The sequence below is a fragment of the Mus caroli genome, unplaced genomic scaffold (genome assembly GCF_978045245.1).
Source record: "Mus caroli unplaced genomic scaffold, Mus_caroli_1 scaffold_4, whole genome shotgun sequence".
Classification (NCBI taxonomy): Eukaryota; Metazoa; Chordata; class Mammalia; order Rodentia; family Muridae; genus Mus; species Mus caroli.
In genome coordinates this window covers 114,081,097-114,104,355 of record NW_028227259.1, presented here as the reverse complement: position 1 = coordinate 114,104,355, position 23,259 = coordinate 114,081,097, and the positions used below count along the sequence as shown (strand labels likewise).

General features: G+C 40.0%; 1 protein-coding gene across 2 annotated transcripts; it reads left to right on the top strand.

Annotated features, from left to right (window-relative positions):
• Positions 1-4,817: 4,817 nt before the first annotated feature.
• On the top strand, positions 4,818-22,419 carry LOC147005331 (zinc finger protein 431-like). 2 transcript variants are annotated; one of them, XM_085837009.1, is made up of 4 exons: positions 4,818-4,921; positions 19,057-19,183; positions 19,368-19,428; positions 20,780-22,419. In XM_085837009.1, exons 1-4 carry the CDS (start codon positions 4,919-4,921, stop codon positions 22,323-22,325), a joined length of 1,737 nt encoding a protein of 578 aa, XP_085693135.1. In that variant the 5' UTR covers positions 4,818-4,918; the 3' UTR covers positions 22,326-22,419. The 2 variants fall into 2 exon arrangements, with proteins under 2 accessions (XP_085693135.1, XP_085693136.1); XM_085837010.1 differs by lacking the exons at positions 4,818-4,921; positions 20,780-22,419 and having other exon boundaries at positions 19,038-19,183; positions 19,368-19,432.
• The last annotated feature ends 840 nt before the right edge of the window (positions 22,420-23,259 follow it).

Sequence of the window (23,259 nt, the reverse complement as noted above, 5' to 3'; positions counted from 1 at the left end):
CAATGACTGTGCTAGCATACATAAAGTAAATAGAATCTTTAAAAAAAGAAAACACTGGCCGGGCAGTGGTGGCACACACCTTTAATCCCAGCACTCGGAAGGCAGAGGCAGGCGGATTACTGCGTTCCAGTCCAGCCTAGTCTACAGAGTTAGTTCCAGGATGGCCAGGGCAACACAGAAAAACCCTGTCTCGACCCCCCTCCCCCCCAAATGCTTTACATCAATCCTGATCTTTTGTTGCCAAACAGATTTGGTCTTTCTGACAGTTTCTGTCTCTACTGTTGGTTCATTTAGTTATATTTCCCTGTGTAATAGTTATATATGGCTTTATTTGAATTACCATGTGGTTGCTGAGAATTGAAATCAGGACCTCTGGAAGTGCAGTCCGTGCTCTTAACTGCTGAGCCATCTCTCCAGTCCAGTATTTACAAATTTTTATCTTCTTGAGTTCAGGGGCTTTGTCACAAGTCCATGTACTCCTTACCTATCCATGAGGATGTGTCTTTTGAGGGTTCTGGGTACCTAAATTTCATATTACAAACTGAAAATATCCTTTACCATTCTCTGAATCTTGCTGACCATTGTCCTGTCTGCTGCTGTTTCCATGCTAGTAAATAGCAGGTGGTGAGCTGCATTGAGACACTGACATGGAAGGACTCCAACCCTCTTTCAAAACCCTGACCTGCCACTAAGTTCTGTCTTTAACTCATGTCTCATTCTGGGGAAAACAGATTCCATTATGACATTAGTATTCATACTATAGCATTTTACTTATTTTATTGCACTATGGAAAACCAGTAAGTGTCACTATCTCATGTGGACATTAGATCATGTTATAATGTAACTTGGTGCAGATAGCCTACCTGTATGCAGGATACTGTCGTGGGGTAGAATCTGAAGTACAATTTAGACATTGTTGTGCCTGCCACTTGGTGTCCCTTAAAAAAGATGGTCTTGTTTGTTTCTCTTCCCTTTTAAACCTTTAAAAGTGATTTGCTCCTACCCTGAGCTTTTTCTTAGGCTGTTTTCTTTCCATTTCTCTCTTCATGGTCATCTACCTTACAGTTGTCTATGTGGTCGTGTTCAATGGCCTTTTCCCTCAATCATTTCCCCAAAAGCTTAGCTAAAATTTTTAGGTAGGGTAAGGTAATTTCTTTTACATGAGGCATCCTTTGTGATAGTAAAAGTCATGTAATTCTCTTTTTAAAAAAATTTAACAAATATATGATGGATATAATCAGCACTGTAACCAATACCATATTGAGGATATTGGTTTACATTCTTCTACTCTAGACAAAAGTAAAATCTTTTCATTTCTTACCTATAGCTAATGATGGTGTGAGGAGCAGTGTATATATGAAGCTATTATTTGATAAATATTAAGTAGTTGCTCCTTTTTCTTCATCCATATGATATAATGTGTAAGGAGAGAGTCATTTTACCCAACAAGCATTTCAAACATGAAACATTCCACCTTCTCATCTTCATAAAATATGTAAAGAATAAAATTAAAGAACAATATGGCATAAGTTCCTGTACTCAGAGCAACCTGCTGCCAAGACATGGAAGGAAGCAGAGCATGAACAGAGTGGATCACAGAACATGCTCTCTTAAGTAAATCTAAATGATTTCAAAGTGAAAATTAGTTTAGTTCTTACAAAACATGAAAATAATGTTTTGTTGCGTGCAGGTTTCAGGCTGAGGGGGGGAGGTTACAATGTTTGTCCTAAGGAAAAATGACTACCACTATCTTTTAGGGAAAAGAAAGATTATAGGTAATTCGATTAAAAAAACAGTATATTTTGTTTGTTTGTACTTTTGTGCTAGCCCATTCCTCAGTGCTGTAGAGTGTATAGATAAGGGGTTCTTACCTTGACAGCTTTGTGCATATCCTGGCCCTCTTATACAACCTCAGCCCCACTGTGTCAGGAGCCATAATGGGACAAGCTAATAACTAGCAGGTGATCATCCTGAAGCTGCCTCGGATTATTATATAATCTTTGACAGGTGAGCCCTCACTAAGCAAGGCTGTGAGGGACTCATTTTAGGAAAGTTTCCTGCTACTAATATGCTTTTCCTGTTATTAATAAACATATATAACTACCACTAAGTAGCAGCACGTCCCTTGGAGCAGATCTCTGCAGATCCACGGAGGTGCACTATCTCATAGTGATGCGATATAGACAAATAGATGACTTAAGTCTTAATGATGATCCTATAATAATTCCTAAAATTATATCTGTGATTATTAACCTCTTTTTTTTTTTTTGAGACAGGGTTTCTCTGTATAGCCCTGGCTGTCTTGGAACTCACTGTATAGACCAGGCTGGCCTCGAACGAACTCAGAAATCCGCCTGCCTCTGCCTCCCAAGTGCTGGGATTAAAGGCGTGGGCCACTACCGCCTGGCTGTTGTAAACTTTTATTTCAATTTATGATTTGATTTTCTGTGTGAACTTGTGATGACCTTTTTAACATGTGATCATGTATTCTGAATGATGTTTAAGGGCTGAGGACAGAGAGAAGAGTCAGAACTGAGGGACTGGGGTGAGAGGAACGGAGGTGAGAAGAACTGAGCTGAGGGAGGAACTGAGCTGAGGAGAAGTTTTTAGACAGAACACTTTTTAGAGTAGAAGAAAAATGCAGAGTGGAGTAGCTTAGAAATTATAGGTAACATAAAATACTAAGAGAGCAATGTGCAGAATGCAGAGGGAAAGAGGAGAAAAGAAGATGTCGCAGGGAGCAGAAGGAGCAGGCAGACTTCTCCTAACCATAGGATAGATCAGGTGCCATGGTAAGGACAAGGCAGGTTTAATCTTACTAAAAGAAACTGAAAGATCCTGACAGAATGTAAAAGGACACAGAAGCCCTGAAATTGGCAAGATAGATGTCAGTGTTAGCAAAACTAGCTTCACTGATTTAGAAAAATAGAGGATTTAGACAATGCTCTGGCCACTCCTTGAACCTGTGTGTCTGCCAATGTTTTGACTGTTCCTTGAACCCATGTGTGTGCCCACTGATGAAGCCCATTGCCAGGTGTTTGTGATATTGGTTGCTGAGAAAGAGTCAGAAAATCTTCCCAGCAAGCACAGCCCGGCCAATCCTGAGTTGCTATACCTGCACCAGACTCTTTCCTTGTACCCCTCCCATACCCATTTCTTGAGAATAGACATTGTTTAGATCTGGAAATCCCCTACTCCCCCTCCCCCTTCTCCTTTCTCCCCTGAGGGCCTATAAAAACTAGGACCTCTTTCCCCTCGAGGTCGACTCCTCTACCCCTGCATGGGATATGAGTCATCCCCAGAGCTCTGGCTTTCCCCGAATAAAGCCTCATGTGGTTTGCAGCAAGCTCGGTCTATTATGAGTTCTTGGATGTCCGCTATTGTCCTGAGGCCTGAGCGAGGGGCTCCTCTCGGAGTCTTTCAGAACAAAGCTTTTTTCTTACAAACATGGGTTTAATTCATTTAGCATTAAAAAGGTAGAAGCCTTTTCTTTCTCTATGTAATAAAGATTGGAACACATTTTTTTTTTTTTTCATCCAGAATGAGTGAATCCTGGCTGCACCCATGCTTGGTCTTTTGCTCCATATGCATATGTAAGTATGGATGTGTGTGTATAAGTATGTAATTGTGAGAATGTCTGCTTGTGTGTGTGTAAGTATGTTGTTGTGAGAATGTATAAAAGATGGGCCTATCTGGATTTGAATAAAAATGAATAAATGAGCATGAATGAAGCTGAATATGAATTTATGTGAGATTATGCATAATTGCTTATGTAAAAGTTTTTCCTTCTGGGAGTGTTTTCTCTTCTCCTGACTCAATAGAAGTCTATTGCTCTAAACTCCCTCCTAGCCCCACAAGCAGGAGGCATCTGGACAATAGGGGAAAGGGTCTAGCAATTAATCCTTTACTGAATCTCCTGCTGTTTTAGGATGAGGTGCTGAGTGCCAGAAACAGCAGTTTCTGACCTCAGAGGATCACAGAGGGCAGGTCACCTACAACATCATAGTAACTTAGACTTAGATAAGTAAACTTTTTATTATGCAGCAACCCTAAATTTTTGGTAAGACTTTGTCTTACCCCAGAATCTCCTAAGACAAAGTCTTACCCTCCGCTTATGCTCTTCCCCCTCCTCTGCCTCAAGAAGAACCTACAAGAAGGAACAATCACCCCACGCTGGGGCTTAGCCATGGCACAACTGCATCCTTCTCAACTGATCATTAAAGATTTAAGCAAAAATAAATTACACTATGAATATAACAAACCAGAAATTAATAAGCCCATTCATTTCTATAAACTATTGTTTTCCAAAATTTCTCTTTAATTGTTAATTTCCTGGGCACCCTTCTGCTTGTGGGACAGATTAATAAATCCCCTGCAAGTTGAGTAATGGGCTATGCAAGCTCCCTACCTAAATTCCAGGAGGGAGAAGGCAAACAGCTTACTGAGGGAGGGAAGCTCAGGCTGAAGTCAGGCCCTGGTCAGCACAGGGTCACTGCCCACCTAGGGGAGGAGCAAGCAGCTGAGCGGTGGCAGTGGAGTGGTGGGGCCTCCCTGGAGCTGCGCAGGGAGAAAGATGGGTGGGCTATTGGAGGACCTACACAAATACTACAGAAATGCAAATCCCTGTAGATCTGGAAAAGGTTGGGCATTGGAGTTGAAGTTTAGGCTGAGAACCTCTACACTGTGTGCCTTCAGCTCTCTCTAACCCTAAGGGAGGTGCTCGAGTCACTCAAGACTTACTGGCCAATCAGAGCCTTTAGGCGCACCTGCCAGTCAGAGGGGAAGGCGGGTTTTTCCGGGTGCCTTAGTGCCGGTTTCACTTAGTAGCTGAGCAGTCTTGAATGGTCCCATATTCTGTGCTCTGTGTCCTGCCGTTGCATGCTGTGAATCGTGTTCAGGCAAGGTCTGAAGTTGCGACATGGTGAGCACAGGGTCACTGCCAACAATTGGGAGCAGCGCGAGCTGCTGTGGTGGGTCTTTCCCAGGACTGAGTGGGAATAGGCGGCCACTTGTGAGGTCCCCTCAGGTTCTAGCCACTCGGGACCCAGCTGTAGCGTCTGAATAACTTCCCTGTGGGGGCTGCATCTGTGCAGAGCATTTGGCTTGTGTGTAGAAAGATCCTTGGCGTTATTACAAACTTAGAGAGTCCTAGTTTCTACAAATTCTGTTGTTAGCATTTGACATTAAGGTGGACAATCCATTTGGAGTTAATTTTGTGGAGGTTGTAAAAGGCATCTCATGTGCTGGGTAGCAATCCAATATCAAGCTGTGATGTAAAAGTGCAGGATTGATGATGTAAAGGATTTACTAAAGCTTAGGAGATAGTAAGGCACACCAAGTAGAATTTAACTGAGAGGGAACTGCCTATAAAACACCCCACAGATGAATAATATGCTAACCAGGCCTGTTAGAGATTAGGATGTTAGGATACACATGCTTGTTCACCAGCCTTGTCCAGAAATCATAACAATGGAATCAAATTAGATTTACAACCAGCATCTGTATTTTTTTTTTTTTTTTAAGAGCTACTTTCTTGTCCTAGCCCAGTGTAAAATATTCTGGCCATTTTCCTAGAAGGGGTACCAAGAGCTGCCCTCACCTGGGAGAGTAGAAGATTCTATTAAAATACACATTTACCATACTAGGGCTCTGTCTGCCCCTAGGGTGGGTTGGAAGGGCAGAGCTGGGAAGGCCTGTGCTGTCTGAGTCATTTAATCTCTACTCCTGCAGTAGGAGAGCTGCTACTGTCTGCCCTCTGGGCAGCCTAGCAATCAGGAGGAGCACCAGTGGGAGGTAGCTTGCAGGTTTGTTCCATATTCTCCTCTGATGCAGTTCATCAGCTAGCTGTGAGGGAGACCACAAACCGTGCCACTGTGATTGTGGCAGCCACCAGGAAGAACAGGTTGGCTAAGCAATCACAGTCCAGTCTGATTGGACTGTGATTGACTGGGAACCAGACTGTGTTTCTTTTGGATGATGTGGTGGCCTGGGCAAAGGGTCTTGGCCTCTGAGCCTGCCTGAGTGTGGATTCCCTGGGGGGGAGGAGGTTCTGCAGCTCTGGCCATAGGAAGCTGGGTTGCCTATAATATCACTGCCTAGTGTGTACTGCGTTTTCTTTTTCGTGTGCAGAAGACAGATTTCAAAACTGAAAACCTGTTTTCTAGAAGTTCTGAACATTGCATTGTAAATTCAGTTTTGTGCGATATTTTTTACAAACAGTTTAGAAAGTGGTAGAGATGAGGTTATGGGGATCATCCTTCGGCCATATTTGATTAAAATCCTTTTTCCTCTCCACTATCACCAGTCAAAATGAATGGAGTGATTCAGGGAAATTCAGTCCCAGGGTCGCCAAGGAGTTTCTGAGATGCAGAGGATTTTCAAGTGTGCCTGGTGGTGTGCAGGTGGGTAGGGCAGATACTACATCATGTGCTATAATCCATGTGGCAGGAAGCAGACATTAAATTATTCTTCAACCTTGGTTTGTGTGTGGGCTCAGTGGGGCTGGGTTTGTGTGAGATCATGAGGGGGCATTAGGTGCTGCAGAGCCCTAGCTCAGCTTTCTGATCACCTCCATACAGCGAGAGAGAGAGAGCTCTAGAGCCTCTGTTTGGAAGTGAGGTCAGTAGTGGCTGGAGGGTCAGAAATGTACCAGTTAGGGGTCACTTTGGGTTATTTTTGTGGGAGTTGTGAAGTCTGTGTTCATTCCATTTGTATACATATGCAGTCATGGGTAATATTGGTCATGATTACATTTTTCCTGGCTGAGTTTCTTTAAGTCTTTTGATTGAAACTTGACTATAATTTGGGGCTTATGTTCTTGGCTTTTTTCTCTACATCTCATTATTTTTTCACAAATGTTGTAAAGCTTTGGATTATTGTAGCTCTGTGATAAGTAGGGATCCAATTTACATTTTGCCAATATGTGTACTATTTCTTCATAATCATAATGACAATTCTGAGGTTTTTCACATGGCAGGTAGCTTTGGAATCAGCTTCCTCGTTAGGAATTTTCTTTAGATTGATTTGAATTTATGCTGCAAATTAATCCTACCCAACATCCCTTTTCTTTTTTTTTGAAAACCTCCCTATAATGGTGTTGTTTACAGTTCTAAGTTTGTGAAACTGAAGTGAAATAATGTACAAAGCCATAGAAAGAGGACTTTAGCATAGACTTTAGGAACACAGAATACATTTTTAGGGTCACATAAATAGTACCTACATATAATTTAATTGAAAAAACAAAAAGAGTGAAAAGAAGACATTATCCAGAATTGAACAATGAATATGTATGTGATCCACGATCATGTATTAGGTATAAATTCTGATAGCAGTAGGTTAGTATTTCATAGATATCAACTACAATCAGTTAAGACCAAGTTGTGTTATAGTTGATATAAAATTGCACATATTTAATGTATGTATTCTGATACATTTGGACATAATACCTACACCCAAGCAACCCCATTCACCGAGTTCTCATACAAATGATAGAGTTGCCATGGATCCCAGCAGTCTTCTCAGTGTAGTTTCCATGCACTTGAGATTAGTTTTAAGAAGAACCAGAATTCTCATGTTCACTGCAGTTGTATTATGGTAGCCTAAATATGAGAATTACCTCAGTGCTCATTTGTCGAGGACAAGCTGGGTGCCTCAAGGGGACATTGTGAATGAAGGCAATAGCAATGGTTAAAGGATTAAGTTCTTGTAAAGACTCTCACTGTCAGTGCTGCATTGGTCATAAAAAGTGCATGTAATTATAGCTTAAGCATTGTCAACCCATTCCTTTTTCCTATATAATTTTATCTTTACTGCACTTTTATTGTCAGGTGGATATGAGACCTTGAACCATTTTGTCTACCTTGCAGGGTGACCATTCAGCTCAGTCAGTCAACAGGATCTCAAGGGAGAGTGAGGATTGAAAAGAAAAAGACAGGGGGCTGGTGAGATGGCTCAGCGGTTAAGAGTACCGACTGCTCTTCCAAAGGTCCTGAGTTCAAATCCCATCAACCACATGGTGGCTTACAACCATCCATAACAAAATCTGATGCTCTCTTCTGGAGTGTCTGAAGACAGCTACAGTGTACTTACATATAATAAATAAATAAATATTAAAAAAAAAAGAAAAGAAGACAATTAGACAACACTGTAACATGACTCCAGCCAGTGCTGAGGCTGAAGCAGGTCTATTTTTCTCAAGCCTGCTTTTATACCATTTTAAGTACATGCCAATAATAAGGTCAGTTCTAGGTCAAGGAATATACAAGGCAATAAACCAAGTCCAGGAATCATTGTTTTTAGGGGCTTATCAGCGTGACTTAGATAAAAGGAATGCCACACATTCCTTGGCTTAGTTTACCTGGAGCTTTGTATTAGCCCAAATGTAACTATTCTATTCTGAGCCTACTTCCTAAGTCCTAGTCCAAAGGCAGATTCCTATAGGAGACTACTTCTACATCCTTGTTCAATGTCAAATTCCTGCCAACTCCCTACAGAATGGCAGAAAGCCCAGAATCTAGCTGAAGCAATCTCCTTCAAAGGATTTTTCTCATGTTCATTTAGCATATTATATGGAGAAGAGAAATGAACTATCAAGCTTTCTGTAGCAAGAGTTGTTATAGATGGGAAGCAAATGTGGTATTATAGTATACTGTACAAATGCAGAGAGTGGCTGTATTTGGATGGCAAGAAAGCTTTCTGCCCATGAGTCATACTGCATAAAAAAGTAAAAATGAGTTTAAGAAACAGACTGACTGTTTTCTTTGAATTTAAATACTGATGATACATTACAATTGAACACACATATAATAGTCTTAAATAACTGATTCATTTCTTTATTTTCTCTGCATTAAGTAACTTATCTTCGATGGTAACCCTTTCATTTTTGCTTTGGAGAATGTGTTTAAACATTTAACATTTTTATACATCAGTGTATTTATTCTTTTTTTTTTTTTTTTTTTTTTTTTTTGGTTTTTCAAGACAGGGTTTCTTTGTGTAGCCCTGGCTGTCCTGGAACTCACTCTGTAGACCAGGCTGGCCTCGAACTCAGAAATCTGCCTGCCTCTGCCTCCCAAGTGCTGGGATTAAAGGTGTGTGCCACCACTGCCGGGCCACATAGTTATTTTTATTGAATAGTTATTTATTTAAACATTGTTTTTTCTTGACAACAATCAAGAGTATGCTTTTGGAATGAAATGAGAAGCATTTTAATTCCACATTTCAAACTAGTGAAAGCTAACACAAGAAAATGACTGCTTTCGTTTCCTACACGATATATATTTCACATTGCTGAGAGCAAAACTTCTGATTTCACAGATATAGACTGGGCCCAAGATGAGTTTATCATGAACTCCTGTGTTGCAGGGCATTTGATCACTGTGTACCCAGAGAATATCCAATTTACATTGGGGTGGGGTGGGGTAGGGAAGCTGTTTCTAATTGTGGTGTGGCTTAGCCCTTAGACCACATGTTTGCTGCCAAACGATGAAGATAAAGTTAGTTTTAGAAGGAAGCACTCATGTTTGAAAGCAATGTCTAAATGTGTGGCTGACAAAATGGTGAATTAGAGAAAGATCTGACAGAATAGGATATGCTCAACTCTCAAGAGAAGACAGAGGGAAGAGAGGCAACTTGAGAGGGTGAGAGGAGGAGGCAGTTTTACCTGGAGAGTTTTACAGAGACAGGCTAAAGCTAGACACAAGTGAAGAAAGAAAGAGCCTGAGAATTAGAATGTGCCAGGAGATGAGAATAGATTGCTAGAGTTCATTTGAGGCCAAGCACAGCAATTCAGTCAGAAGTGAAAGAAGCCAGTTTGAATCTGTTAGCATGAAGAGGAGTTAGAGTCAGAACAGCTGAGTTGACCAGCCGGCCAAAGTTCAGAAAGAAAAAGAAAGAGTGATTTTATTCAGCAGTTAAGTCTCAGATGCCCCAAAATGTTCTAGACTTAGATAAGATTGTACAGAGGTTAGAAGCTTTCTGGACTGATTGGAGAGATGGTTCAGCGGGTAAGAGCACTGACTACTCTTCTAGAAGTCCTGAGTTCAATTCCCAGCAACCACATGGTGGCTCACAACCATCTGTAATGGGATCTGATGCCTTCTTCTGGAGTGTCTGAAGAGAGTGACAGTGTACTCACATACATAAAATAAATAAATCTTTTTTTTTTTTTTAAGGAAAAAATAAAAGAAGCTTTCTGGACTAGGTCTAGATGATCAGAAGGAGGAATTGAGTCTCTAAGATATTTTTACACTCCTGTGTGATGGTCACCATCTACAAAAACAAAATGAAAACTGTATCTGTCATAATTATATTGTCCCTGTCTTCACTATTTTGCTTTTCTTTGTAATTATTGCTTACCTTTTTGGCATTTTTATGTAAGCAGTATTGAATTAATCTTTATTTGAAAATAGATTCTCGCTGGACGTGGTGGCGCATGCCTTTAATCCCAGCACTTGGGAGGCAGAGGCAGGCGGGTTTCTGAGTTCGAGGCCAGCCTGGTCTACAAAGTGAGTTCCAGGACAGCCTGGGCTACACAGAGAAACCCTGTCTTGAGGAAAAAAAAAAGATGCTAGATTCTCTCTCATTCAATATATCCTTAGCACTGTTTTTCCTCACTCTACTCTTCCCAGCTACCGCCCCTCCCCAATTTCACCTATCATCCTTTCCCCAAGATCCAATAACCCCCTGCCCTAATTCTTCTTCATAAAGACCTCCAAGAGAGGACAGCCTAAGAGGACAAAACAAGATAGAAAAAGACAAGGTGAAAGCCTTCGTATTGGACAAGGCAACCTGATAGGAGGAAAAGTCTCAATATCAAGCAAAAGAATCAGAATTATACCTGCTCCCACTGTTAGGAGTCCCACAAAAACACCAAGCTAACAACCATAACATAACAGCAGAGGACATGGCCCATGCTGTCTCTATGCTTGCCATTTAAGTCTCTGTAACATTCCTAAAATCAGTGTTATTCATGGGTTCCCTCTCAGGTCAAGCATCTCAAGTTAAACCAAACATTGGTTTGCCACTCAAACAATTTTGTTACCATCATGCGCCGGAACATCTTGTAGGATGGACTAAATGTAGGTGTGTGTGTGTGTGTGTGTGTGTGTGTGTGTGTGCATGTGTGCATGTGTGTAAGGGATGGGAGTCCAGGTTTCTCTTTCTGTAGCCTGTAGAGTGCCTTCTCTCCTCAAAGAGACATAGGGGTGAAGGCTCCAAGCCTGTACCAGCTGGATTTCTGTATTCAGTGAATTGTGTGGAATTTGTCCTAGCGTCAGCATGGATTGTTTAAGGGTTTCCAAGGGACTACCTTGGCCAACAGCTTAACCAAATGTAACCCATTTCCAACACTGAAGCCCTGGCTGGCTACAGAGGATGGTCAGTTCAGACTCCATATTCTCCACTACTTGGAGACTTCCTTAGGGTCACCCTATAGCATCCAGGAAGTTGCTATCGTACTGGGTTTTTACACTAGCCTCCTAATGCCCCCTAATTCCAGCTGTTCCTCTCTGCATTGTACTTTACCCCTGCATTCCTCCAACTGATCCCTCCCACTCCTGTTCCCATCAAACCCCAGTCTACTCACAGAAACTACTCTATTTCCCTTTAGAAGGAGATCTGTGCTTTCCCCTATAGCCCACCTCTACCTAGCCTTTCTGGGTTTGTAGAGTACGGCTTGATTATTATTTACCCAGTAGGTATTGTCATTCTGGGTGTGAGTTACCTCACTTAGGGTGTTTTTTTTGGTATTTCTTTCCCCAAAACAGCTAAGTGATACTCCATGGTAAGAATGTAAAACATTTTGTTTATCCATTCTGCAGTTGAGGTACCTCTAGGTTGTTTCCAGTTTCTGGCTCGGATGAGTAAATGTGCTATGAATCTAGTTGAGCAAATGTCCTTGTGGTAGGGCAGAGCACCTTTTGGATAGATTCCCAAGAGCACTGTAGCTGGGTTTTGGGTAGATGGATTCTCACTGTTGTGAGGAACCACGATTCTGAGGAAATACTGATGTCTATAGAGATGGTATTAGTTTGTACCCACGATTCTGAGGAAATACTGATCTCTATAGGGATGGTATTAGTTTGTATCCCACGATTCTGAGGAAATACTGATGTCTATAGAGATGGTATTAGTTTGTACCCACGATTCTGAGGAAATACTGATGTCTATAGAGATGGTATTAGTTTGTACCCACGATTCTGAGGAAATACTGATGTCTATAGAGATGGTATTAGTTTGTACCCACGATTCTGAGGAAATACTGATGTCTATAGAGATGGTATTAGTTTGTACCCACGATTCTGAGGAAATACTGATGTCTATAGAGATGGTATTAGTTTGTACCCACGATTCTGAGGAAATACTGATCTCTATAGAGATGGTATTAGTTTGTATCCCACGATTCTGAGGAAATACTGATGTCTATAGAGATGGTATTAGTTTGTACCCACGATTCTGAGGAAATACTGATCTCTATAGAGATGGTATTAGTTTGTATCCCACGATTCTGAGGAAATACTGATGTCTATAGAGATGGTATTAGTTTGTACCCACGATTCTGAGGAAATACTGATCTCTATAGAGATGGTATTAGTTTGTACCCACAAGGAGTTGGGGTTTGTTCCCCTTTCTCCACATCCTTGCCAGCATGAGCTGTCACTTGTATTATTGATCTCAACCCTTCTGACTTCTACAAGACAGATGCTCAAAGTAATTTTGATTTGCAGTTCCCTGATGGCTAAGATGGCGATGGTTTCATTAAGTATTTCTCAGCTTTTTGAGACTCCTCTGTTGAGAATTCTGTTTAGATCTATACCACATTATAAATTGAATTTTTTGCTTTGGAAGGTCTAATTTCTTGAGGTCATTATTCATTTTGTATATTAGGCCTGTATAATATGTGAATTTGGTTTAAAAAAAAAAACTCTTCCCATTCCTTAGGCTGCCTCTATATCCAATTGACCAGGTTTTTGCCACTTTTAATCTATTTTCTTTTATTGGCAAAGAAGAGAAACAGAATACACAGGATGAGTATTGGCCTGTAATTTCTTAATTTTTTTATTATGGTCATTTTTAAAATACTTATACATCTGTCTTTCGGTCTCTTTTTATTTGTGGTGCTATCTATATTGTGTGGTTTTATTCACTATAATCTAATTATATTGTTGTTTCTTTGGAAAATGATAGGCCTTCACCTATTTTTGTCTTCTGAAAATTTACAATGAGCTGGGCATGGTGGCTCACGCCTTTAATCCCAGCACTTGGGAGGCAGAGAAGGGAGGATTTCTGAGTTCGAGGCCAGCCTGGTCTACAAAGTGAGTTCCAGGACAGCCAGGGCTATACAGAGAAACCCTGTCTTGAAAAACCAAAAAACCAAAAAAACAAAACAAAACAAAAAATAAAAAAAAAAAACAAAAACAAACAAAAAAACAAAACAAAACAAAATAAAACAAAAACCTGTTTCCCAAATTATCAAAAACTCAAGAAACTCGTAATAAATTTTCTTTTGTTTGTTTGTTTTTTGAGACAGGGTTTCTCTGTGTAGTCCTGGGTGTCCTAGAACTCACTTTGTAGACCAGGCTGGCCTCAAAACTCAGAAATCCATCTGCCTCTGCCTTTCAAGTGCTGGGATTAAAGGCGTGCACCACCATGCCCATCTGGGAAACACTTTTAGTTTGCTCTTTTTGATCCTGAAGGCTTGCCTCTCCTCATTTCTTGTCAACTCTGTCTTCCTGTTGATGCAATCAGCAATTTTTGCGGTTTTGCTACTTAAGTGATTGATATGGTTAACACATTAGATTTGGATTTTTAAAACTTTCTGATATATTATTGTCTGTGTGTCCTAATTAGCTTCAGTTGTCAACACTTTGGAGCCTACACTCATCTGAGAGTCCCTCACTTGAGCTCATGCCCTTACTAAAATGCCTGGATGCTGGGTTAATGAGAGATTGTGATGACTGATGTGGGAAGGGTCTTCCGCTGAGGGTGGCAGGATCCCTAAGCAAGTGGGCCTGGGCTACATAAGAGAGCTAGCTGAGCATGAGACAGTGACCAAACCAGAGGGCAAGGCAGGAAACAATGTTCATCCATGGTTTTGCCTTATTTTCTTGAAGCTTGAGTTTCTATCCTTAGCTCACAAAATGATGGATTGTGATCTGACAGGACCAAACAAGTGAACCCGTTCACTACCTGAGATGCTTTTAGTTAGAGGATTAAATCAAAGTAACAGAGTAGCAAGTTAGAACCAAGAAAAGAAAAGAAAAGAAAAGAAAAGAAAAGAAAAGAAAAGAAAAGAAAAGAAAAGAAAAAAAAAAGCACAAAAAGTGATTTTGTTGCTGGACAGAAACTGCACATGTTCTCCTTTGAAGGAATGTGGGAGATAGCAGGACTTGAGATGGCATACAGCATAGAAAGCTATACTTAGAGCTTAATTGGCTGTTGTTGTAGCATCTGGAAGATTGGAGTATTGCAAGTAATGCAGACAGAAGTTGAGGTCATAGGATTTCAGTTGAAAACAGACTCCATGAAAAATTTAGCTAGAGGTGATTTGTGTGGTAATTTGACCCCAAATCTTTCTTATTCTTCCTGTGCTCTTACAGGTTGAGTAAGGCAGAATTAAAAAATAACTGGCTGTATTTTGTAGATGGAATATAGAATCTGTTGGGTTGGGGGGGAGGGTATGGGGGACTTTTGGGATAGCATTGGAAATGTAAGTGAGGAAAATACCTAATCAAAAAAAAAAAAAAAGAATCTGTTGGGTGATTATTAGTAGTAACTCATTCAGGACTAAAAAGGAAAAAAGCAAGTTGGGCAGAAATTAAAGCAAAGTCTGTGGCTTGTAGAGCAAACCAGCACTGGGTAGTTTCAAATGGCAGCTGAATGCTGAGAAAGCAGACTGAATTCAGGATTGAAAGCCTAAGGTGTCCTGAGAGAAACCCACCCTCCTGCTAAGCCTTCAATGAATGGAAAGGGGGGTGGGTAGGCAAAGTGATTCCTAGTCCCTGGAAGGATCTTCATAGAAAACCTGCTATCACTGTGGTCCAAGCATGGGGGAGATCATCCCAATTTAGAATCCAAACTTGACAGGAGCACCCAAGTTCTGGAAATAAGAAAGATGTAAAATTTAAGGTCGTGGATTCTTCCCCGTGGTTTCAGTTCAGCACTATTCCAGCCAGAGTCAGAGCCCCAGTAAGGAAGGATACTGTGAGAGTGCATTGCATGAACCTGTGAGGATGAAGCCTGAGTTGCATTTTGAGACCACAAGGTGTTGAGATACCTAAGCTATGAGACACCTGCCATGGAGAGCTGCATAGAGCGAGTGCAAGTAACTAAACTGAGAGATGTATGAGAAGTTCCAGCCATAGGGCCATCTAATCCTTTTGAGACTGAGTCCCCTTGTGTCTGAGACAGAGCTGCAGGATGTGGTCTGTGTCCTGCTGGGTTTCCTGCCTTGGTCCAGTCTTCCCTCACTATGTACACATTCCTCTCTATTGGGATGGGAAGGGGCATTCTGTGCTTTCCTATGTTGTAAAGATATAACATATATTTTGATTTTACAAGTTGTAGCAATCTAGAGTGTCAGAAGAGGGGATGTAGAGATGGCTCAGCTCCTAAGAGCACTGTCTGCTTGCTCTTCCAGAGGTCCTGAGTTCAATTCCCAGTAACCACATGGTGGCTCACAACCATATGTAATGGAATCTTATGCCCTCTTTTGGTGTGTCTGAAGACAGCTACAGTATACTCACATGAAATTAATAAATAAATCTTGAAAAAAGAAGTCTCATAAGAGACTTTGAACATTTGAATGGGGTCTGGCAAGATGGCTCAGCAAGTAAGAGCACTGACTGCTCCTCTGAAGGTCCTGAGTTAAAATCCCAGTAACCACATGGTGGCTCACAACCACCTGTAATGAGATCTGACGCCCTCTTCTAGTGCTGTTTGAAGACAGCTACAGTGAATTTATTTATTAAAATAAATAAATCTTTGGGCCCGAGGGAGCAGAGTTCCTAAATTCAATTCCCAGCAACCACATGAAGGCTCATAACCATCTGTATAGCTACAGTGTACTCATACACATAAAATAAATGAATAAGTCCTTTTTGTTTTTTGTTTTTGGTTTTTTGAGACAGGGTTTCTCTGTATAGCCCTGGCTGTCCTAGAACTCACTCTGTAGACCAGGCTGGCCTCGAACTCAGAAATTCGCCTGCCTCTGCCTCCCAAATGCTGGGATTAAAGGTGTGCGCCAACATGCCCAGCTTCCTTTCTTTAAAAATAAATTTTAGGCAGTTTATTTTATTTTTTAAAAGATTTATTTATTATTATACATAACTACACTGTAGCTGGCTTCAGATGCCACCAGAAGAGGGCATCAGATTTTATTACAGGTGGTTGTGAGCCACCATGTGGTTGCTGGGATTTGAACACAGGAACTTCAGAAGAACAGTTAGTGCTCTTAACCACTGAGTCATCTCGACAGCCCGAATAATTTTTTTTTTTTTTTTTAAAGAAAGAACATTTGAACAGTGTATGGGCTGCTGCAGACTATTAGGGTCATTGAAGTTAAATCAGTGCATTTTCATCATGGATGACTGTAATCAGAATGTAGTTGATTGAGTCAAAAAGCTCACAGATAGGGTGATGTCTTTGAACATTTGTTTCTCCTTTGTGGCTTTCTTTGGGAGACCTTATAATGTTAGGGTCCAAGAATCACTGAAGGAAGCCCCCAACTCAAATGGTATGCAAAAGTGTTTTATTTTGGATACAGAAATGTGAGCTTTGCAAGCTCAATTTAAAGCCAGCTAGGGGGATTCCAGGGAGGAGTAGGTGAACATTATTCTGATTGGTTGGCTCAGTTTCCAGGGGTATGGGTGTCTTTGGGATTGGTTAAATTTTGGGGAATTTCCATAACCAATGCTGACTAAGTATTCTTGGTTTAGGGTTGGGTCAGGCCTGGTGGCAGGTGCAGCTCCTGGGGGCTCCTGATTGGCAGTCTGTGAGGGTAGTTTTCCTGGAATTGACTTGTTTGGACTTTTCCAGTTCTAGGAAATAGCAACTTAGACCTAGTCTCCCAAACTGTCAGTTTGCAGCCTGTTATGGAGTCAGCCTGGCTCTGGCCAACTCAGTCTTCTCAATCTTTTGGAGGAGGGAACTTTCTAGATTGCTTATTGGGGATGAAATTTGAGTGCCTATAGATTCAACCCATTTCCTGTGTGCACGTGTGTGTGTGAACTGTGTTGTGGTTGGACTTGATTAGTCATCTTCCTTCTTATGTTCTCTTGTCTTCACCATTATAGACTGTCCCTAAATCACATAAGATGAAGTTGAAGAAATTGTTATTCAGTGCTAAGCTATTTTGCAAGCCTGGTATTTTATAATTTTAATTTTGTTGTTTTTGTCTTTGAGGACATCATTTCTCTGTGTAGCCCCAGCTGTCCTGAAAGTAGGTGTATAGCACATGTGGCCTCAAACTTAAAAGTCCACCTGACTCTGGCTCCAGAGTGCTGGGATTAAATGTGGGCCAACATGCCTAGCATTTTGTTTGTTTGTTTGTTTGTCTTTATATTATTGGCTGATGGGCTAGAATGTAGGTTTTTGTACATGTCAAGCATATGGTGTTGTGCTGATCTTCATCCACGTTGTGAATTTTGAAATTTGGCAGAGAGAATATTCTGTTTCTCAGGATGGCGAGTATTCATGACATTGATTCTGACTGAGCTTTACTGCCTGAGCTTTCTGAGTTGTTGAATTGCAGGTGCATAACATTCTTCTTACTTGTTGTGTTTGTTTTGATTTTTTAAATGAATATGAATATTTGACTCTATGCATGAATATGTACATTATGTATGTCTGGTTACCATCCTAAAAGATGGTAAACAATGCCACTGCGCAGGAGCTAGCTTTGTTGCATCTAACTCGGCCAGCAAGGAAAACACAACCACCGGTTCTTCTTAAAGCAGTTTACTCAGGCAGCTTCTCTCTTCAAATCACCCATGCCTCGGGGTACAAGTGTATCCACTCAAGCCACAACCATGCCTCAACCAATCACCACAGGTCACATCACCTTACCAGGCAGGCTTGCTCAGCCAATCAGGGATTAAGGGCGAGCCATCCACCAAATATGGGCTTGTTTACTGCCTGGCATAGATTTCTGTCCGGCTGGCTAGGGAGTCCGGAATGGCTGGACGAGGTGAGTGCAACAGTTCCCATAGTAGTGAGAAGATGGGTTTAGAATTCCTGAACTTGAAGTAATTGATAGTTGTGAAGCCCCTTAGAAGTACTGGCAATTGAGCCCAATTATTTGGAAGACCAACAAGAGTCCTTCACTTGTGAGCCAGTTCCTGTCCAATGTAGGATCAACATTTTTTCTGTCCTTTTGTATCTGTTCAAAGATGCATCCCCTTTAAATAAGATCTCACTATTGTTACAGATTAAACTGGGACACTTCAGGATTCTGGAAGATGAATAGAGAACTGGAGTGAATGTGTAATTCTTTGTAGGAACTCCAGTAAAAACCTCTGAGTCCTTTCTCTCTTTGTTGTTTGTTTGTTTGATTATTACAGGGCAGAAAGGGTCTTAATATGTACCTCTGGCTGTCCTGGGTAGAACAGAGATATACCTGCTTCTGCCTCCTTTTTGTAGGTAGTAATTGTTCATACAATTTTTCTGATGTGTGCTCTACTACTACTACTACTACCTCTTGTTCTTCTTCTTCTTGTTCTTGTTCTTCTTGTTGTTGTTGTTGTTCTTCTTCTTCTCCTCCTCCTCTTCCTTCTCCTCCTCCTTCTTCTTCTTCTTCCTTCTCTGTCTCTGTCTCTGTCTCTCTCTGTTATTTAACATTCCTCTTGCAAGGCTATATCCTTTCAAGTATATTCAAAGAGCAAAGAAATTTCAGAATTGAACCTTATTACTCAGTTTCCTTCTAAGATGACTTGGTAGAACTTCTTGGTCATGAAATAAGTAGGGGAAGCACCAGAATCATACAAATATATTGTCAACTAAGCATACATTTACAGTGATATCGGTGTCATGGTTTCTGTTGTACACATATATGGAATATTTTAGGATGCACTGACCTATGATGATGTGTATGTGAACTTCACTCAAGAAGAATGGGCTTTGCTGAATGCTTCACAGAAGAGTCTCTACAAAGATGTGATGTTGGAGACCTACAGGAACCTCAATGCTGTAGGTAAGACTGAATTTTCTTTTCTTAAAATGAGGAAACAACTGTTCCTTTGTTATTGATGCTTTTCTGTAATTTCACTTGAGAATGAGGAAGAATGAGGTGAATAAATCAGGCTTACTAAAGATAGTAACTTAAATTTGCCTAATTTCCAATGATATATCATACATTTTCTGGTACTATATTTTAGGCTACAATTTGGAAGACCGTAATATTGAAGAAGATTGTAAAAGTTTCAGAAGACATGGAAGGTAATTTTCATGTGTAGGTTGTTCTGAATTTGCCTCTGAAGAAATGTTAATGTGTCCAGGAACTTAAAAAAAAAATCAACAGTGTAAAAAAAAAAACAAAAAACCACTTCTTTTAGTGTATTGATTATTAAATTCTCACAAGTCGACGTACTTCAGTGTAAAGTGCCTGATATGTGGTTACAGGTATTCCTCTATGAAAGAAGACAAGGAAACAATGCCTTAACTGATATTTCCATTTGAATTATAGCCACGTTGCAGCTACTCTGTAGAACTGCCAATCTAGTCTCACACCACTCACATATTGCCAAAGATATATATTAAGTGATAAGTGTATGTTTCTTTCTCTTTTAAAAATATTTATTTATTTACTTATTTATTATATATAAGTACACTGTAGCTATCTTCAGACACTTCAGAAGATGGCATCAGATTTCATTACGGATGGTTGTGAGCCACAATGTGGTTGCTGGGATTTGAACTCAGTACCTTTGAAAAAGCAGTACCTTTGAAAAACACTCTTAACCTCTAAGCCATCTCACCAGCCCCCAAGTGTATGTTTATAATAAGCAAATATTCCATAGTAAAGCTGGTTACTCATATAGTAACATTTCTAAGTTTAAGTGAGAGGGGTAGATTATGAGAGTCAGGAATGTTGTTGAGGAGACACCTTAATTCCTATACCATATGTCTATGATGAACAAACAGCCAAACTGCGTGAATCTTTTATTTGTTATTCTTTTTAATAGGTATATCCTGTGTCACAATGTATACAAGCCATGTGAGCATAGGGATATTGAAATAAGCAATGTAACTCTATCTCTCCCAGAACAATTGAAATGTATGTAGTAGTCCATATTTAGCAAACTTTCTCAGTGTGATACAAGTTTATAGTTAGTTGGTTTTCCAACTTCAATGGGAATATATCCATAAACTCACACTGCAGAAAATCCCTATGAGTACTAGGATTATGGGAATTCTTTTATGTTTGTCCTGGTTTACTTTGCCAATGTAGTGTGAAAATGTAGTGTATTTCACAATATAGGAAATTTACGAATATACTCAGTGTGGTAAAGGTCTAAGCTCTTGCATTTCCCTCCAAATGTGTGAAATAGCTCAAGCAGAAATAGGAAGCTATAAATGTAAGCCATGTAATAACACTCTTACCATTACAGGCATGCAAAACAACCTATAATGAAGGGAAACCCATGAATGTAAACAAAGTGATAAAAATCTTAAGATGTGACTCCTCTTTACAATTAGACCAAATTATAAAATTAATTCCTACAGATAAATATATTCATGAGTTTAGTGAATGTGGTAAAGTTTTCACATGTGCCAATTACCTTTGCAGGCATGAAAGAAGTCATACTGGAGAGAAACCCTATGAAGGCATTCAGTATGGTAAAGCCTTTCTACATCACAGTAGTCTCCAAATGCAGAAAATAATACATACTGGAGAGAAATGCTACAAATGCAGTCAATGTGGTAAAGTCTTTGCAGGACACCACACTCTCCAAATACATGAAAGAACATCTAATGGATTGAAAACCTATGAATGTAAGCAATGTAGTAAATCCTTTGCCTCTCATGATCAATTTCAAAAACATGAAAGAATTCATACTCGAGGGAAATCTTACAAATGTGATCAATGTGGTAAAGCCTTTGCACAACACAGTCATCTCAAAAAGCATAAAATCACACATACTGGAGAGAAACCTTACAAATGTAATCAGTGTGGTAAAGGCTTTGCATATCATAAAAACTTCCGAATACATAAAAGAACACATACTGGAGAGAAGCCCTATGAATGTAATCAATGTGGCAAAGCCTTTGCATATCAAAGTTCTTTCCAAGTACATAAAAGAATACATACTGGAGAGAAACCTTATAAATGTAATGAATGTGGTAAAGCCTTTGCCTGTAACAGTCAACTTCGAAAACATGAAAGAATTCATACTGGAGAGAAACCTTACAAGTGTAATCAATGTGGTAAACCCTTTGTATGTCAGAATGCTCTTCAAAGACATGAAAGAATTCATACTAGAGTGAAACATTATGAATGTAATCAATGCAGTAAATCTTTTGCTTCTCGTGCTCAACTTCGAAAACATGAAAGAATTCATTCTGGAGAGAAACCTTACACATGTAGTCAATGTGGTAAAGCCTTTGTACGTCAATATGATCTTCAAAGACATGAAAGAATACATAGTGGAGACAAACCCTATGAATGTAAGCAATGTAATAAATCCTTTGCCTCTCATAATCAACTTCGACTACATGAAAGAATTCATACTGGAGAGAAACCTTACAAGTGTAATCAATGTGGTAAAGCCTATGCTCAACTTGGTCCTCTCAAAATGCATAAAATAACACATACTGGAGAGAAACCCTATGAATGTAAGCAATGTGGTAAAGCCTTTGCTTATCGTGATCAACTTCGAATACATGAAAGAATTCATACTGGAGAGAAACCCTATGAATGTAATCAATGTAGTAAAACCTTTGCTTCTCATGGTCAACTTCGAATACATGAAAGAATTCATACTGGGGAGAAACCTTACAATTGTAATCAATGCGGTAAAGCCTTTGCACGACATGGTCATCTCAAAATGCATAAAATAACACATACTGAAGAGAAACCTTACAAATGTAATCAGTGTGGTAAAGGCTTTGCCTATCATAGAACTTTCCAAGTACATAAAAGGACACATACTGGAGAGAAGCCCTATGAATGTAATCAATGTGGCAAAGCCTTTGCATATCAAAATTATTTCCAAGTACATAAAAGAATACATACTGGAGAAAAGCCCTATGAATGTAAGCAATGTAATAAGTCCTTTATTTCTCATGCTTCACTTCGAAAACATGAAAGAATTCATACTGGAGAGAAAACTTAAAAATATAGATATGATAAAGCATATTTACAATGAAGTCATCTCCAACTACATAAAAGAACACACACCGAAAGTAACGGTACGAATATAAACAATGTAATCTTAAAAAGTGTGGTGGTTTAAATGTACTTGGCCCATGGTAAGTGGCAGTATTAGTGAGTATGGCCTTTCTGGAGTAGATGTGGCATTTGAGAAAGTCTGTCACTGTGGGGTTGGACTCTGAGATCCTATGCTTAAGCTCCACCCAGGGCAGAAGAGTCTTCTGGCTGCCTTCTGATCAAGATGTCGAATTCTTGTCTCCTCCAGCACCGTGTCTGCTTAGACACTGATATTTTTTTTAACCTTGATGATAACAGACTGAACCTCTGCATCTATACACTCCTCTCAATTAAATGTTCTTTATAAGAGTTGTCTTGGTCATGGTGTCTTTTCACAGCAATAAAACCCAAATTAAGACAAACAGCATAAAAGATACCACACTGGAGAGAAACTGACAAGCAGATAGTTCTCTGCATGTTTGATAAGAGACATAATGTGTTTTAAATAGTCTATTCCATCTCCTCTTCTCCCCTTCAACTTTTCCTCATCTATATTCTTCTACATCTCCTTTTCCTTGCCATTTCTTTTTTCTTCCCCATGAGGACAGTGATGTAGTAAGGTAGAATCTCACATGTATTCCAGAGTAGTCTTGAATTAAAAATCCTCTTACCTCCACCTCTTGAAGGGTGAGATTATAGTTGTGTATATCATGCCCATGTTTTTCAAGCAGTAATCCATGGATGTGGAACCCTGAGCTAGAAAATAACTGTCTAATCTTTGGGAAATTGCTAAGGTGATGGCAATATTGAGGAGTAAACCTAGCGAGTACAGTCATGCCTCCACTTCTGTTAGCTCTTGGAAGCCCACTACTGTAGGGATTTGGAGTAAGATTAGGCAT